We start from the raw sequence: 11781 nt of genomic DNA, 5'->3' as shown, positions 1-11781 counted from the left end.
GCGGGTGGAGTGGTTTCGTAGATTTTGACGTATGCATGTATGCCCAACCCGGAATTCTGGTACCAATTAGAGCAAATGCTTTCAAATTAAAGATGCTATTAGAGTTTTCTACGTGAGGTTAAACAACCCGTCTAATTCTTGTCCTTCTTCTCCCTCTCCCTCTTCTCCAACATCTGCTTAACGAAATCCGGCATCTGCCCATTCCCCTGACCTGCACCCGCACCCGCAGCCATACCCGCCGCCGCAGCCGCCGCCGGATCCGCCCCGCCCTCCATCATCTTCTGCATCAAGCCCATCACGCCCTCCAGCCTCCCCCCCTTAACCGGCCTCTTCCGCTTCGCCTTCTCGCACAAAGCCGGCGGCTCCTCCCCATCCTCCTCCAACCCGTCCTCCCCCTCCCCCTCCTCCATCCTCCCCACAACCGGATACTTGCCCGCCGCCCCCGCAAAAAACCCCACCCACTTCCCCAACGCCCTCTCCACCGCCTCCCGCGCCTCCACCGCATCCGCCTCCCTCCTCTCCGCCCTCTCCCCCTCCCCCACCACCCCGCCCCCGGGCATCCGCTCCAACATGGCCTTCGCCTGCCTCCGCAACCTCTCCGGCAACACCGTCCCCGGCGGCACGCTCGCGGCGGGGAACAGCGCCGCGGCGTCGCCGTCGACGGGCGCGCCGTCGGCCGCGTCGCCCAGCGCCTCGTCCAGCCACAGCGGAAGGAACATGGCGTCGACGCCGGCGAGGGTCGAGGCGAGTTGCGACGCGGCGAAGGCGGCGTCGGACGCTTCGGCGGGCGTGAGGCCCGACCCGAAGCATTCGGTCACCCAGGCGCGCGTGGCGTCGCGGCCGGCGAAGTGGGCGTAGGGCCCGCCCGGGCCGTAGAAGGTGGGCGAGGCGGAGACGTCGTAGACGGTGTTGTTGATGGAGAGGTAGATGGGGGTGTTGGGGGTGGCGCCCGTGTAGGGGAGGAGGGTGGTCGGGGTGAAGGTGCGGAGGCTGGGGCTGTCTTTGTTGGGTTTGGAGGATGCGGCGGCGGCGGAGGAGGAGGGGGAGGAGGAGGAGGAGTTGTCGTCGAGGTCGAGGTATTGGAATGGGTCGAGGAAGTGGATGGCTAGGCCGATGGCGACGGCGGTGAGGAGCAGGATCGAGCCGACTGCCAGCGCGACGTTGAGGATGCCGACGTCGTAGCCGCTGGGGGCGCTGGTGCTGCTGCTTTTCTTCTGCTTGTTCGTCTCGGAGTCGGATGCGGCGGGCGGCGCGGCGGCGGTGGTCGGGTCGGAGGAGGCATTGGCCTTCCGCTGGCGTACCTCTGCCATGGTAGCGAGGGTGTGGTAGGATGAGGCGGCTCCTACGTGGCGGAGGAGGTGGGGAAAGGAGAGGTTGAGGAAGAGGCCATGTATGGTTATTGTTGTTTTCGGGGGTGCTGGCGGAAAAGCTTGGGCCCTTCATGACCAACTGGCTCGGAACCGTTGGACAGCCCGCCCGACCCCCGCGTCTTGGCCCGACGACCCGCAGCAAAGCACTGCCTCTATTCCATCCTCTAGCGATTTCCGTGCGTACAACAAGGCGCAGCAGCGTGTCAGCCACATCCTTCGCGTGTATAGCTACCTGATATATAGTTCACGAAATCTACAGTTATCTGGCTTCTCCACCGCCCCGCCACCCAACGATTCTAGCTCTTGATCGTCTCTGTTACATCAGATACCGATTCTCATCATGTCTGACGCGGACAGTGTGTCCGCATCGACAAGCAAATCCACGTCGCAATCCAAAATGAAGTCCACCCTATTCTCTCCAAACGGCTCGGGAACAAAGACAGACGATAAACCGAAACCAGCTTCGAAACCAACGTGGATGGACGCCTCTCTCTCCGACAAGGAAAGATGGAAGAAGTGGGAGAAAGAGCGAGACAAGCAGTTTTACGGTAGAGGGTATGCACTTGGATTGGCGAGCCATTCGCCTGCGACTTTTCGCTAACGCGTAGGTAGAGGAACTGCCGGTTACTACAGCACCTTCTACAAGACCAGCAAGGCCTGGTGGATAGGCATTTTTGGATCTTGGGGTACTTGAGTGTGGATTCCACCTTAGACGACTTATGATGTATGGCTATTGGAAATTACGCCGTAAATGTTTGAGAGAGATGCGAAGAGGAAATTTGGGTTTGTTGGTTAGTTGGGCTAGCAGTGGTGAATGAATTGGCGCACATAATGCGAGACTGCCCTTGCAGGATCATAAAAGTTAGAGTGGTGTGGCGTGAGACATCCTTTTTGACTAAGTCACGCGGAACCCATGAGCGCTAAAGAGCTTCTGAAGTCCTCGGCTCGATTTTCAGCTTCATGTGCGCATCGTACGATGACGGGCGTCCGGACCTCATCTCGCCGATATCAACAACGGTCCATTTTCCGTGGGGTACAGCCGAGCTACGCGACAGTGAACGGTCTACGAAGAACCATGTCCACCCTAGAGTCGCAGGCAGGAACATGAAACAACAGCGACCGCGGAATGTCTAATTGACTTTAGCTGACAGGGTTGGCGGACATGGATGTTGCGGACAAAGGGAACAGCCAGATCCTTGATGAACGGCACCACGCAAAACAGCTCTGCAGCACCTTTGTCGATTCCATCGACAGTAAGCCTGAGTCAGTAGCTCATTACACAGCAGTACTCCAATTGTTTCAACCCTCCGCCCCCATGCTATCCTGCCTTGGAGGGGAGCCAAGACATGTTCTACACATTATATTATACACAAGCAAAAACCCACCTAACCATTGCCACTCCAACCAGAGGTTGGGTTTCAAGCATTGCTTGATCTTCCGTGGCGCAATTGGCTAGCGCGTCTGACTGTTAAAAGATATCCGATGCCGTCCTTGGTGTTTGATGTCGTTGCAATCAGGAGGTTGACAGTTCAAGCCTGTCCGGGAGAGATTTCCTTTTGCCCTTTGGCCCGACTTTTTCTTTTCCAATTTTGATCTGAGCCGAGACGTTGTGGGCTTCACGAGGGAAAAGTTTTCAGGGTTGTGGGTCGGCGGGTTTCGGAGAAATCGCGGGTACAGGATACGAGGGATGTACTCATCAGTTGCGCAATGGAGATGCTGTTCGGGAAGATAAGCGAGCATGGTTGCTTTTTGATGGCGTTCTGGGGAAGCGTCCCCTTGAGCAGATCCAGGCCGACACAGGAACATGGCAGACGCTGGCTGCTGCGAACACGCCTTGGTTTGCATCCGGATCCTTCCAGGCCGACTCAGCGACGCTGGTGCTAGTCAGCTCAAATCTTAAGAGCCTGGACTCAACCCACCATCGAGACACATTATTCACGGTCAATCAGGTGATGGAACTAGTGGTGGACGTGGCGAGGAGCGGAGCCTACAAAACCTCTCCCGCATCCAGATCCAGATCCAGATCTATCACTGATCACTGATCAGCTCGGCCCTGTCGCACATCAATCCGGACCCGACAAGCACACGACGCCTTTTCAGCTGATTGGCCTCTTTATCTCCGACTGCAAAGACTGCAGGCCAATCAAACACCCGCCGCCCCTATGATGCGGTGGTACGATGTGGCTGCGAGCTGGGTAGACCAAGACCGTGATTCAGGCAGCCAAGCGCGAAAAGCTCGTGTTGAGGGGTGAGGCAAACATCGCGCTTCTTCACCATTGCCATTGGCTTACTCGCGCATCTCCGTGTTGCTCATTTTCGCCCCTTCTGAACTCCTATTTCTCCATGTCTTCAGATCAGGAATTCCATCTGCCACGACCCACCTCGAACCCAATCTTGTGTTATCGTTTTCGTCGGGTTAACCCGGCTAGCAAGATGCGGCTCCGCTGCAGGATCAGCCGCTCTATGGCCCAGCGAAGATCGACACTAGGGACCGTGGTGATGCGCGCCCTACCGGAGTGGCGTCCGGCGTATCAGCCTGCGTCGCCAGTAGCGCGTCGTCGCTTCTGAGCCCAGACGCCCTGTTTAAAGCACGCAAGTCGCAAGGTCCCCCGCTTCACTCTGCGCTCGAGGCCCTATACTGACCCCTGTGTGCGAGGCCTCGGCTCGAAAGGATTTTCACCGGCATTATTGTTCTGTCGACAGTAGCTGGATGCTGCTGGTTCGTGAGGATATGCTATGACCGTTGCACAGGCTTACCACTAATCCCTAGCGCCCGTTCTAAAGCAGGAACGCCATCAACTGCCGCAGCCATGCCACGTGGATGAGGCGTGGTGAACTAAATGAGTGGCCTTCGGTATCCGCAGCTGATCCCAGCTGGTTCCGCGCGGGCATCAAACTCAATTCCGTGTCGCCAGGCTGACACCGACAACGCCAGATAGAGAAGGTGGCTTGCCTGACTGGGACAGGGACAGGGTGCACGGCTTGAAGAAAATCGCCTACCAGGTAGACCCCGTATCCGCTGGACCGGTCCTAGCGTAGCAGAGTTCCTTGAGACTCTGGCCGCCTTCCGCCATGCTTGGCCCCTCTTTGTTCCATCTCCGCCTCTCTCGCTGTAGATACATATCAGGCGGCCATGGCCCACCTGACCCACTGCCACCGGCTCGGACCTTGTTGAACTTCTTTCCTTCTTTCTTTGCACCTGACCCATGGTGCTCTCTCCTACCGGTCCCGCGCTCGTGCTCGAGACTGTGTCTATTGTCCTTCTTACCTTGTCATGGGTCGTCGTCGTTGCTCGGGTGCTCGTGCGGAAGGGCATGAAGGCGTTTGGTTTGGATGATTGGATGATGGTGTCAGGACTTGTCAGTGTTGCTTGGACGCCCGAACCCTATCCCTACTTTCACTGACGATTGATAGGTTCTATACACACTTGCTTGCCAGGCCACAATCACATCAGCCTATAACGGCATTGGCGCTCACAAGGAACGCATTACTGTCTATTATGACCAACAGGGCCGTAAGGTATGGTTGACCCCCGCTTTCCACCGAGAGATGCGTGCTAATCCTCCTTCCTGACAGTGGTTCATGTTCTTCCAGATCTGGTACATTGCCTCCACCGTACCGATCAAGTGTGCCATTTGCATCGCCCTCCTCCGCATCACCCAGCAGCGCAAATACCGCTACTCGCTCTGGGGCATCATGTTCCTGAGTACCATCGGCGCCGTAACCACCATCGCCACCGTCCTGGCCCAATGCCAGCCGATTGCCGCAACCTGGGATAAGGATCTCGGCACCTGCATCGACACGAAGGTCATCACCAACTCGTCATACTTCCTTTCAGCCTGCTCCATCATCACCGACTGGTCTTGTGCCATTCTTCCAGCCTTCATCCTATGGAACGTTCAGCTGCGCTTCCGCATCAAAGCCTCTGTCGTCGTTATCCTGGCCCTGGGTGTCGTGTAAGTCCGACCGACTCTTCTTTCCATCTCTCGACCCCATGGACTTCACAGCCCCTCTCATCCACCCCTTCCTTCCTCCCCACCCACCCCCAAGAGACCAAAAAAAAAGCAAAAGAAAACCCCAAACCCCCACCACCGCTAACCCCCCCTCCCCCCAAAACAGCGCCTCCACCGCCACCCTCGTCCGCCTCCGCTACCTCCTCAACTACAACAGCCCAGACGACTACCTCTACGGCCTCGCCAACATCGCCGTCTGGTCCATCATCGAATCCGGCATCGGCCTCGTCGCCGGCTCGCTCCCCGCCCTGCGGCCCCTCCTCCGCTTCATCCCCTTCTTCGGCTCCTCGCTGTCGCACAGCGGGCCCAGCAAGGACGCCGCCACGACCGCCAACGGCGGCCGCACCCGCCGCGGCAGCCGCCTGACCAGCACGCACAACCACCACCACAAACTCGACACGTTCCGCATGTCGGGCGACGACGGCAACGGCAGCGCCGGCGGCAGGGACGCCGCGGCCTACGGCGGCGGGGAGCGCTACCAGACGGCGTGCGAGGCGGGCAAGCGCAACTGGGAGGAGCTGTCGGACGCGGAGAGCCAGAAGTACATCCTGAAGGAGAGCCACGTCACCGTCACCAACGAGGCCGTCGGCGTCGTCGAGCACTTGGAGATGGACGACTTCGATCGCGAGCACATGCGGAGGCATCCCGAGGAGCACGAGTACGACCGCGATCGCCATGACCATCCGTCGCCGTTGTCGGATGAGAGCGGCGGCGGCGGTGGTGGTGGCGGCGGCGGCGGCATGTTTGGGGGGAAGAGGTGAGATGCCCTTGCGTTGGGTTTTCCTTTTTCTTTTGGGCTTTCTGATTCGTTTATTCCCCCTTGCTGCTTCCTGGCTTATTTTTGGTGGAATGGGGGCTTGGTGTGTGATGGGACTCTGGTGGAGCAAGTGGAGTGGAGTGGTTGGGAGGCGCCTGGCGGGTTGGCGTTTTGGAAACTCGTGGCAGGAACGTGTACCTCATTGGTACAGCTACGGTGGTAGACTCTCTAAAATATTGTAATTACATAAAACTGAGTAACGAGTTGAAGACATAACGTGAAATTACCTCTCTTGAGCCGCATCCACCGTTCTCATGTTGTAGTTGGTCCATTGGCTTCGTCGGGTTGGATTGAAAGCGCATACTGCTGCTGGAGTACCTTGGTTTTCAAGTGTGAGCCTCGTGCATTTGGCAAGCCCCCATTGGTGTTTTCGTCTATCCTTGCCATCTCGCCCGAGAAGTTCTGTAGTAAGGGCGCAAATATATCATATGATTGCTTGACCGAAATTTTGAAGACTGCCAAAGGTCATCATTCTTTTTCGAACCTTTCTAACGCTTAGGCCAAGTCATAAAGAGTAGAATTTGAAAGAAGCCTTGGCTCTCAATTCGTTTAGACTGCCGTAACAATGCGATCATATCCGCATACCAGCCGGAGACTCCGTACGCCGAATAGAACCATGCCGCAATTCAACACCGTCTCTCCACAGGAAGCAGTACTGAATGGACAACTCCAACTCACAAAACCCGAGAGCCCTCTGCATCACAAGACAGCCTACTGTGCAGCAATCAAGCTCAGATACACACCCCAAGCAACACCAATAATGCTGCCAAACACTACCCTCTTCTCCACCGGAATCAGGGTGAAACTGATGATGGACACCAGCGGCCACAGCTTCGTGCCCGCAAGGAAGATAGGCCAGAGACCCTATGCAGACCCGCGACAGATTCAATCAGCCACAACAACTTTCACATAATCACAACACCTCCGATCGAGCCTCATCCGTCCACACACACAGCCAGACGTCCAGGCAGCAGCAGCAGCAGCAGCAGCAGTAAAAACAGACAGCTCATCAAAACTCACTCACCTCCTTCACAGCCACTTTGACCGCCTCGGCATCCCCACCATTCAACGCCTTCATCCCCGCAATAAACAGCACCGTGTTCACGACACCGCCGACCGTCTGGTCCAGCAGGAATTTCCAAAACACGTTCGCCCAGTCCATCCCCGCGTTTTTCCGCTCATCCTTGACCTGCGCGTCCTTCTTCTCGCTGTTGTTGTCATTGCTGTTGGTGGGCGGCAGCCGCTTCTTCTTCTCGCCCGGAAACACGTCCTCGAGAAACTCCTGCCACAGCACGTTCGGCGGCGTGCTGAGCGCGGTGAAGAGCACGAACTTGGCGACGGGTTCGGCGTCGATGGTGAAGGTTTGCTGTTTGTTTGTGGTTTTTCCCCCGGCATCCTCTCCCCCCGATGGAAGGAGGGATGGAGGGAACGCTCCTGTCAGCTTTTTCTGTCCCTCTCGCCCTCCGTCGCTCCCTTTGCTTCCTCTCTACTTTGTAGCTGTGGGGGTGGGGCGGGGCGGGGGCGGGGGCGGGGTGAGGAGGGTGTGGTTATGGTGAATGTGCCATGCTGGGTTGTCTCACGCCCGTCTTCTGCGCCGTGATGAGCTGTGCGAGTATGTTGCTGGCGGCGGACAGCGCGGCCGCCGTGATGGTCTGCTGCACCATTGGGCTCGGCATGGCTGTGGTTGTGGTTGTGGCTGCGGTGGTGGTTGCGTTGGGACGGGCGCGGTCGAGCTCCGATGGTCGGCGACAGGCGCAGGAGTGGGGTTTAGGGAGCTCGGGCAGGACGATTTCTCGTGCTAGGAGATGGGCTCGAGGTTGGCGCGCGGGCGGAGGGGCGGCGGCTGGATGTGGTGGGCGCAGGCGCGACGCGGCGGCGGAGGAGGAGGAGACGGTTTTGCGCCGGGGCGGATCCGAGGCAGAGTGTCACAGGACGGGAGGCGACAAGGCGGCGGTGGAAGCGTGGCGGTGGGAAGATGGAATTGAGGCAGAGAGGAGAGCGTGCGGGCCTTGATCCATAGGTAAAGACTGGAGGCGGAGGGTTGATGTGGTAGATCGCTTAGTTGGTTATGACGCTGCATAAACCCGTCGATCATCGCTCGTCGTCCCTCGCACCTTTGACACGCAATGTTGAGAAAGCTGACACCACGCCATGCGCGGGGGGCAGCCTCCCCGAGGCTGATGGCTCGGGCGCCTTCGCGCCGCTCAGCGTCGTCCAAAAGTATGGGTGACGAGTCGTCTGACATGTTACACCACTGGCTAATTGTTCCAAAGGCAAGCATCGCGACCTTGCAAACCTGCGCGCCCCTTTGCCGGACCGCGTTGCACATCTCCCACAAGAGTTTTGGCGTCTATGGACCTCTACTTCACACCGGTTTCTGTATGTCTGTCCTCGTCGGTGGCAGAGCAATGACGCTGACCTGTCGAGATTCCGCGAAGCAACTGCACATGCCGTCAAATATCTCGAGTTTGATTCTGTTGCGCTGGCGACTGTTGCGGGCAAGATCATGACGAACCTAGGGTCGCCGCCGAGCAGACCCCTCAACATCTACAAGCTTGGCGACACCACTCGCTATCGCGAACTCCGGGCTGATGCTGGTTTGCCTTCGAGTCCACGCATTATTTTCCGGCTTTACTTCCGCAACGCAGACGACCAGTACAAGATGAGCGTGGCGAGTCAAGTCGCAACTATGCATCTCGCAAGACTTCAGGGCATCCCCGCCCCCGAAGTCCTGATGCACCACTGCACCAAGGACAATGTCGTTGGCCAACCATTCATCGCCTTTCAAGAACCCGAGGGCTCCGTGGTCCGCAACCTCTGGATGGATTTGGACGACCAAGAACGACTCAGCTTAGTAGACAAGATAGCCCATCTTGACGCCAAGTTGTTCGCAACCAACCTCCCGGCCTTTGGAAATGTCTATCATGCCGAGGACCAGGCTGCCGCAGCAGCCCATCCCATTCCCGGCACCGAACTTTGCGTTGGGCCATTCTGCAGCAGTAGGTATGACCACCACACTTCCGGCCGATCACGTGGTCCTTGTAAGTCACTGTAGCCAGCGCCCACACATCACCCAGCTTACCAGTCCAGTCATGCATCCTGATGTCTTCAAGTATAATACTGCCGTGCTACTGCCAAGGGCGGGTGAAGGTTTGGATCCATCACAGCACCACAAGCTCTATGAGGATTACCTGAAAATCTTGCCTCATCTTTCACCACACGTCAATGCAGCACTTCGCCTCCCGAAGTTGACGCGTCTCGACATCCTAAACTTGGACCCTCAAGAGCTCCGTCTCGGTCCGTCTCGAGACATGGACATTGCTGCAATACTTGATTGGGGTGCCACTGATGTTCAACCTCTTCTGCTTCAGGCTCGACCTCCCCCCACGCACATGCCCCCCAGCATCCCACAGATGCCACGAGAAGCCGAGAATATTTCCCACAAGCGGCAGGAGCTCATTGCGAAGCAGCTGATGAGCTGGCGTCGATGGATGGTGGCGACAAGGAGCTTTGAAAAGATGAAACAGGCCGACGGAATCGACATCCTTCTCAGCATACCCAACTGGCCCTTGCTGCGAGAACTGCTCTTTGCCATCAAGCTAAAGCCTCGCGACATTGTCGACCTCCACTCCGTTCTGATCAAAGTCACTGAGCAATGGGACAATATCGCAAGGACGAAAGACGGCCATGTCCCCCCGTGCCCCATATCATACCCCAGCGCCGAGAAGGAACAGGTTTTTCGCGAAAAGGAGCGTCTCGATGCTGTGCGAGACGAATGGGCTTTCTTCTGCACCATCACCGGAACTGCTGCTCATGGTGCCGTTTCTGCCGACAATTACGACCGCGCTCGCAAATACTACAATAGCGTCCACGACAGAGTCAAGTCCAACGGCGGCAAGTACTTTCCGGACGTGGATGTGAGCGACAGCACCGGAGAGACTTTCGAGACACCGGACGAATTTGAGACGGTTCTTTGCAAGCGGATGGGCATCTCGCGACCAACTTTCTGGCGGACTGTAGTGGATCCTCAGCCGTCTGCATAGAATCCATCGCCGCCGTAGACCAATTTCTCTCACAACATGGTTGATCTCATCTGGAACACATTCTCAGCAATTCAACCTTATACTACCGAACAAACCACACGCATCCACCTGACTACATCCTCGCGTAAAAACCACCATGCACCGCCTCCCCTCACGGCCTCTTCCCCTCCACGACCTCCTTCACCGTGAGTTCCAGATCCCCCTTCGCCGGCAGGCCCACCACCTCGTTCCACAACTCGGGAAGAGTCCCCAACTCCTCCTTCCCAAACGTCGCCGCGAGAAGCAAATCCGCCGCCTTCCCGAAATCCCCCTTCTCGATCCCCTCCCTCGCCGCCTTCGCCCTCGCCTCCACGCTCACCTCCTCCACGCTCCACTTCTCCCCCGTGACCTTCTCAAACGCCGCCAGCACCTCCTTCTGCGTGACCACAAACCCCGCCACATACACATACCTATTCGCACTCTTCTCCCACGCCTCCCCCCTCGTCACCAGCCCCACCAGCGCCCGCCCGATATCCTTCACATTCGTCGTCCCCCACCTCGCAACCCCCCCATCCCACACGCTCGCCTTCCTCCCCGCGACATCGAACCCCAGAAACCCGACCTTGAGTCCCCAGTCGAAAAACGGGCCCGTCACCACGCCCGTCCACTCTATCGCGCCCTCCTTGCTCTTGAGGTAGTCGACCACCTCGCGCTTCCCGTTGAGGAAGGGCACGAGCGACAGGACGGCCTTGTTGCTCGTGTCCGACCCGAACTCGGACGGCACGAAGCGCCGCACCCCGGCCGCGATGGCGGCGTCGATGAAGGCCTGCTGCGCGCCGAAGCCGGGCGTGCCGACGAGGGAGACGACGACGTCGGCGTGCGCGCTGCGGAACGCGGACGTGAGGGACGGGACTGTGTAGTCGGATTTGAGGACCGTGACGTCGGCGCTGTGGTGGGGTTTGGTTAGTTTTGTTGCGTTCAGTGGTGGTGGTGGGGGGGAGGGGAGAGCTTACGGGAACGTAGACTTCGAGTCCGGACGGCTGAGGACGTTGACGTTGAGGCCGGGTGCGGCGAGGAACTCCTTCAGGATGTAGGGTCCGAGGTTGCCTCCGGCCTGGGATGAGGAGAGAAAAAGGTCAGTCAGTATGGCGGCGTGCATTCTAAGCTTTTTGTGTAGATGTGGTTCGCACTCACCCCGATGAGGACGACGTTCTTGATCGGTGATGCCATTTTTCGCGACGAGGGGCGTGGAATGTGTATGATGCGATGTATATTCAAGCGACGATGGAATGATTGATGATTGAAGGCTGATACTGTTCAACTGCGATGCTGGAAAACAAACAGTCTGCACCCTTCTCCACGGCTCCCTATATACCCTCGTCCCCACACCACATACGCAACCGCCGCCGCCGCGCCCCCGCCTTGGCCCACATGCTACCTAGACACCACGGTCGCGCTATTCCGCGTGTCTGCCCCGCGATCGCGTCGCCATCCCATCGGGCGAGCATGGGGGAGGGCGCGGCGGCACGCCATTTCCGCACGTCTTACGATATTGCGGC

The 11781-nt window shown here is 58.0% G+C and overlaps 6 protein-coding genes across 6 annotated transcripts; 3 read left to right on the top strand and 3 right to left on the bottom strand.

Moving 5' to 3' along the window:
- Nucleotides 1-131: 131 nt before the first annotated feature.
- BKCO1_930006 (heme steroid binding domain protein) lies at nt 132-1310 on the bottom strand (the record flags this gene model as incomplete). Its single annotated transcript, XM_020279974.1, has 1 exon — nt 132-1310. The coding sequence occupies one exon, from the start codon at nt 1308-1310 to the stop codon at nt 132-134; it is 1179 nt and encodes a 392-aa protein (XP_020125363.1).
- A 400-nt stretch (nt 1311-1710) lies between these two features.
- On the top strand, nt 1711-2064 carry BKCO1_930005 (uncharacterized protein; the record flags this gene model as incomplete). Its single annotated transcript, XM_020279973.1, has 2 exons — nt 1711-1925; nt 1983-2064. 2 exons carry the CDS (start codon nt 1711-1713, stop codon nt 2062-2064), a joined length of 297 nt encoding a protein of 98 aa, XP_020125366.1.
- A 2512-nt stretch (nt 2065-4576) lies between these two features.
- BKCO1_930004 (cation-transporting atpase 4) lies at nt 4577-6144 on the top strand (the record flags this gene model as incomplete). Its single annotated transcript, XM_020279972.1, has 4 exons — nt 4577-4729; nt 4785-4889; nt 4947-5326; nt 5490-6144. The coding sequence occupies 4 exons, from the start codon at nt 4577-4579 to the stop codon at nt 6142-6144; spliced, it is 1293 nt and encodes a 430-aa protein (XP_020125365.1).
- Nucleotides 6145-6911: 767 nt separating this feature from the next.
- BKCO1_930003 (integral membrane mpv17 pmp22 family) lies at nt 6912-7876 on the bottom strand (the record flags this gene model as incomplete). Its single annotated transcript, XM_020279971.1, has 3 exons — nt 6912-7064; nt 7225-7686; nt 7781-7876. The coding sequence occupies 3 exons, from the start codon at nt 7874-7876 to the stop codon at nt 6912-6914; spliced, it is 711 nt and encodes a 236-aa protein (XP_020125368.1).
- A 504-nt stretch (nt 7877-8380) lies between these two features.
- On the top strand, nt 8381-10243 carry BKCO1_930002 (phosphotransferase enzyme family protein; the record flags this gene model as incomplete). Its single annotated transcript, XM_020279966.1, has 3 exons — nt 8381-8420; nt 8474-9241; nt 9291-10243. 3 exons carry the CDS (start codon nt 8381-8383, stop codon nt 10241-10243), a joined length of 1761 nt encoding a protein of 586 aa, XP_020125367.1.
- Nucleotides 10244-10394: 151 nt separating this feature from the next.
- Nucleotides 10395-11452, bottom strand: BKCO1_930001 (uncharacterized protein; the record flags this gene model as incomplete). The annotated part of the gene is made up of 3 exons (XM_020279955.1): nt 10395-11169; nt 11236-11336; nt 11417-11452. 3 exons carry the CDS (start codon nt 11450-11452, stop codon nt 10395-10397), a joined length of 912 nt encoding a protein of 303 aa, XP_020125369.1.
- Nucleotides 11453-11781: the final 329 nt, after the last annotated feature.

This window comes from Diplodia corticola, assembly GCF_001883845.1.
Source record: "Diplodia corticola strain CBS 112549 chromosome Unknown scaffold93, whole genome shotgun sequence".
Taxonomy (NCBI): domain Eukaryota; kingdom Fungi; phylum Ascomycota; class Dothideomycetes; order Botryosphaeriales; family Botryosphaeriaceae; genus Diplodia; species Diplodia corticola.
Note: the sequence above shows the minus strand (reverse complement) of the source record. Positions and strands in the feature narration are given on the sequence as shown.